The sequence below is a fragment of the Pundamilia nyererei genome, unplaced genomic scaffold (genome assembly GCF_000239375.1).
Source record: "Pundamilia nyererei isolate P.nyererei 1_Seehausen unplaced genomic scaffold, PunNye1.0 scaffold00043, whole genome shotgun sequence".
Lineage (NCBI taxonomy): Eukaryota > Metazoa > Chordata > Actinopteri > Cichliformes > Cichlidae > Pundamilia > Pundamilia nyererei.
This window is the reverse complement of record NW_005187444.1, coordinates 2,708,636-2,710,265: the sequence shown is the minus strand read 5'-3', so window position 1 is coordinate 2,710,265 and position 1,630 is coordinate 2,708,636. Positions and strand designations below refer to the sequence as shown.

At 42.6% G+C, this 1,630-nt stretch overlaps 1 protein-coding gene across 1 annotated transcript in view; it reads left to right on the top strand.

Annotated features, from left to right (window-relative positions):
• Positions 1-1,015: 1,015 nt before the first annotated feature.
• LOC102194237 (rhombotin-1-like) overlaps positions 1,016-1,630 on the top strand; it is a 12,586-nt gene continuing 11,971 nt past the window's right edge. The window contains exon 1 of the mRNA XM_005731514.1: positions 1,016-1,398. Coding sequence (XP_005731571.1) covers positions 1,377-1,398 — 22 coding nt within the window. The 5' untranslated portion in view covers positions 1,016-1,376. The remainder of the gene's footprint in view (positions 1,399-1,630) is intronic.

Below are 1,630 nucleotides of genomic sequence, written 5' to 3'. Positions count from 1 at the left end.
AGGTGAGCCTACTCAAGCCCTAAACTCTTTAGTAGACACACCTTTGTTTTAATGTTTTTATGTCATACATGCTGATCATAGTCTCATGGGGACCCAAAGTATGATCATTACTTTTCTGGCATGGTCTATGCTTTTTGTGTTCTATTAACTTCTTAATTTTCCCACAAGGTCTTGCTGTATGTAATTGCTCTATTATGAAGCTTTCAGCTACTTTATTGCTCTTTTATAGGTTCCAATTTCCTGTCATATTCATGGAAGACTGAAGGTATAGACAAGCTTTTTTATGTGATCTATATTGGCATCGCCCCCACTAACCTACAATTTCTAAAGTATTACTAAAAATCTCCAGAAGAAATGATGTTGGGCTTTTAGCAGTTTAATCATGTTTTTATTCCATATTTCCCTGTTCAAGGCCATCTAAAATGATGTATTCATTTCGAAACCCGGAGTCAACGCATTAGGGTATCTTTTTAAGTATTTCCTGATTATGGCATCTGGAGATTTAATCACCTGTGTGGCTATTTCGTTTTGAAAACTGTATTACAGATACCTTTCATGGTATCTGTAATACAGTATAGTCTTAGTCCGAGCTAATCTCTTACCTTTAAAAAATACCCCAAGTACATTAATAAAGGATGAACACGTTGAACAGGCGCGCGCCTGTGCACGTTCGCGCACAAAAAAGGCTCTGCATCTGTCGTGCTGAAAAGCCACAGCTTTGACTACAGGGCGCCCTGGAGATAATTGGTGTCCTTGGAGTTGAATAAGCTCATTTTAAAACACCTCAGGCCCGGGCTGTCCTGGTGTGTGACTGTGTATTGAATAATTGATTTGGAGAGGGAGGGGGCGGTTACTATCAGATCTGAACATAATGACTTTATATAATTAGCACGCAGCGTTAAAAAAACATTTGACTCTGGGAGTTTTTTGCAGTGAGAGAGAGAGACAGAGAGAGGGGAGAGAGAGACAGAGAGAGAGAGAGAGGAGGGGGGAGGCTCGTTGTGTGCAGGAGGGCTCATTTGAGGGGAACAGCCGCAGCCTGTGCAGATAGAGAAATACTTACGCACTGACATCAGCCAAGATAATGCTAAGCCACTGTTGATTTGGGGACATCTCTACTGCAGGGCAAGGTGATACTCCGAGAAGCTGTTTTCATCCATCCACGGGCTATTTTTACGCGCGAGGGAAAAGAGAGCGACTCCGCGGCTGTTTCTCTCGGCTCTCTCTTCGGGGACTATGAAGAGCGGAGCTGAAGTTTGAGCGACTCTAGGTTCAAACAGCGCGTCCAGGCCTCAGTGTTTGTTACCGCTCTTCCACGCAGGAGAGTAAAGGCTGGTATTTCTCCCACTGTTGGATTATTGCCGTTTACCTAAAGGATGGTGCTGGACAAGGAGGAGAGTGAGTACACGTTCCCTTGCTTAAACTGGTACTCAGTACTTCCACTTTAATGGGCACACCTGTGCAACACAATGCAACCCCAAGCAACTATTTTACCACGTCAGGTCGATTTTGATGATGTTGACAGAATCATAAAGGCTTTAAACCAATAACATGCTTCAGGTTACTTATATATAAACGGAAACAACACATCTCCTACAATGTCATAAAACTAGAAATAGAGATAAATGTC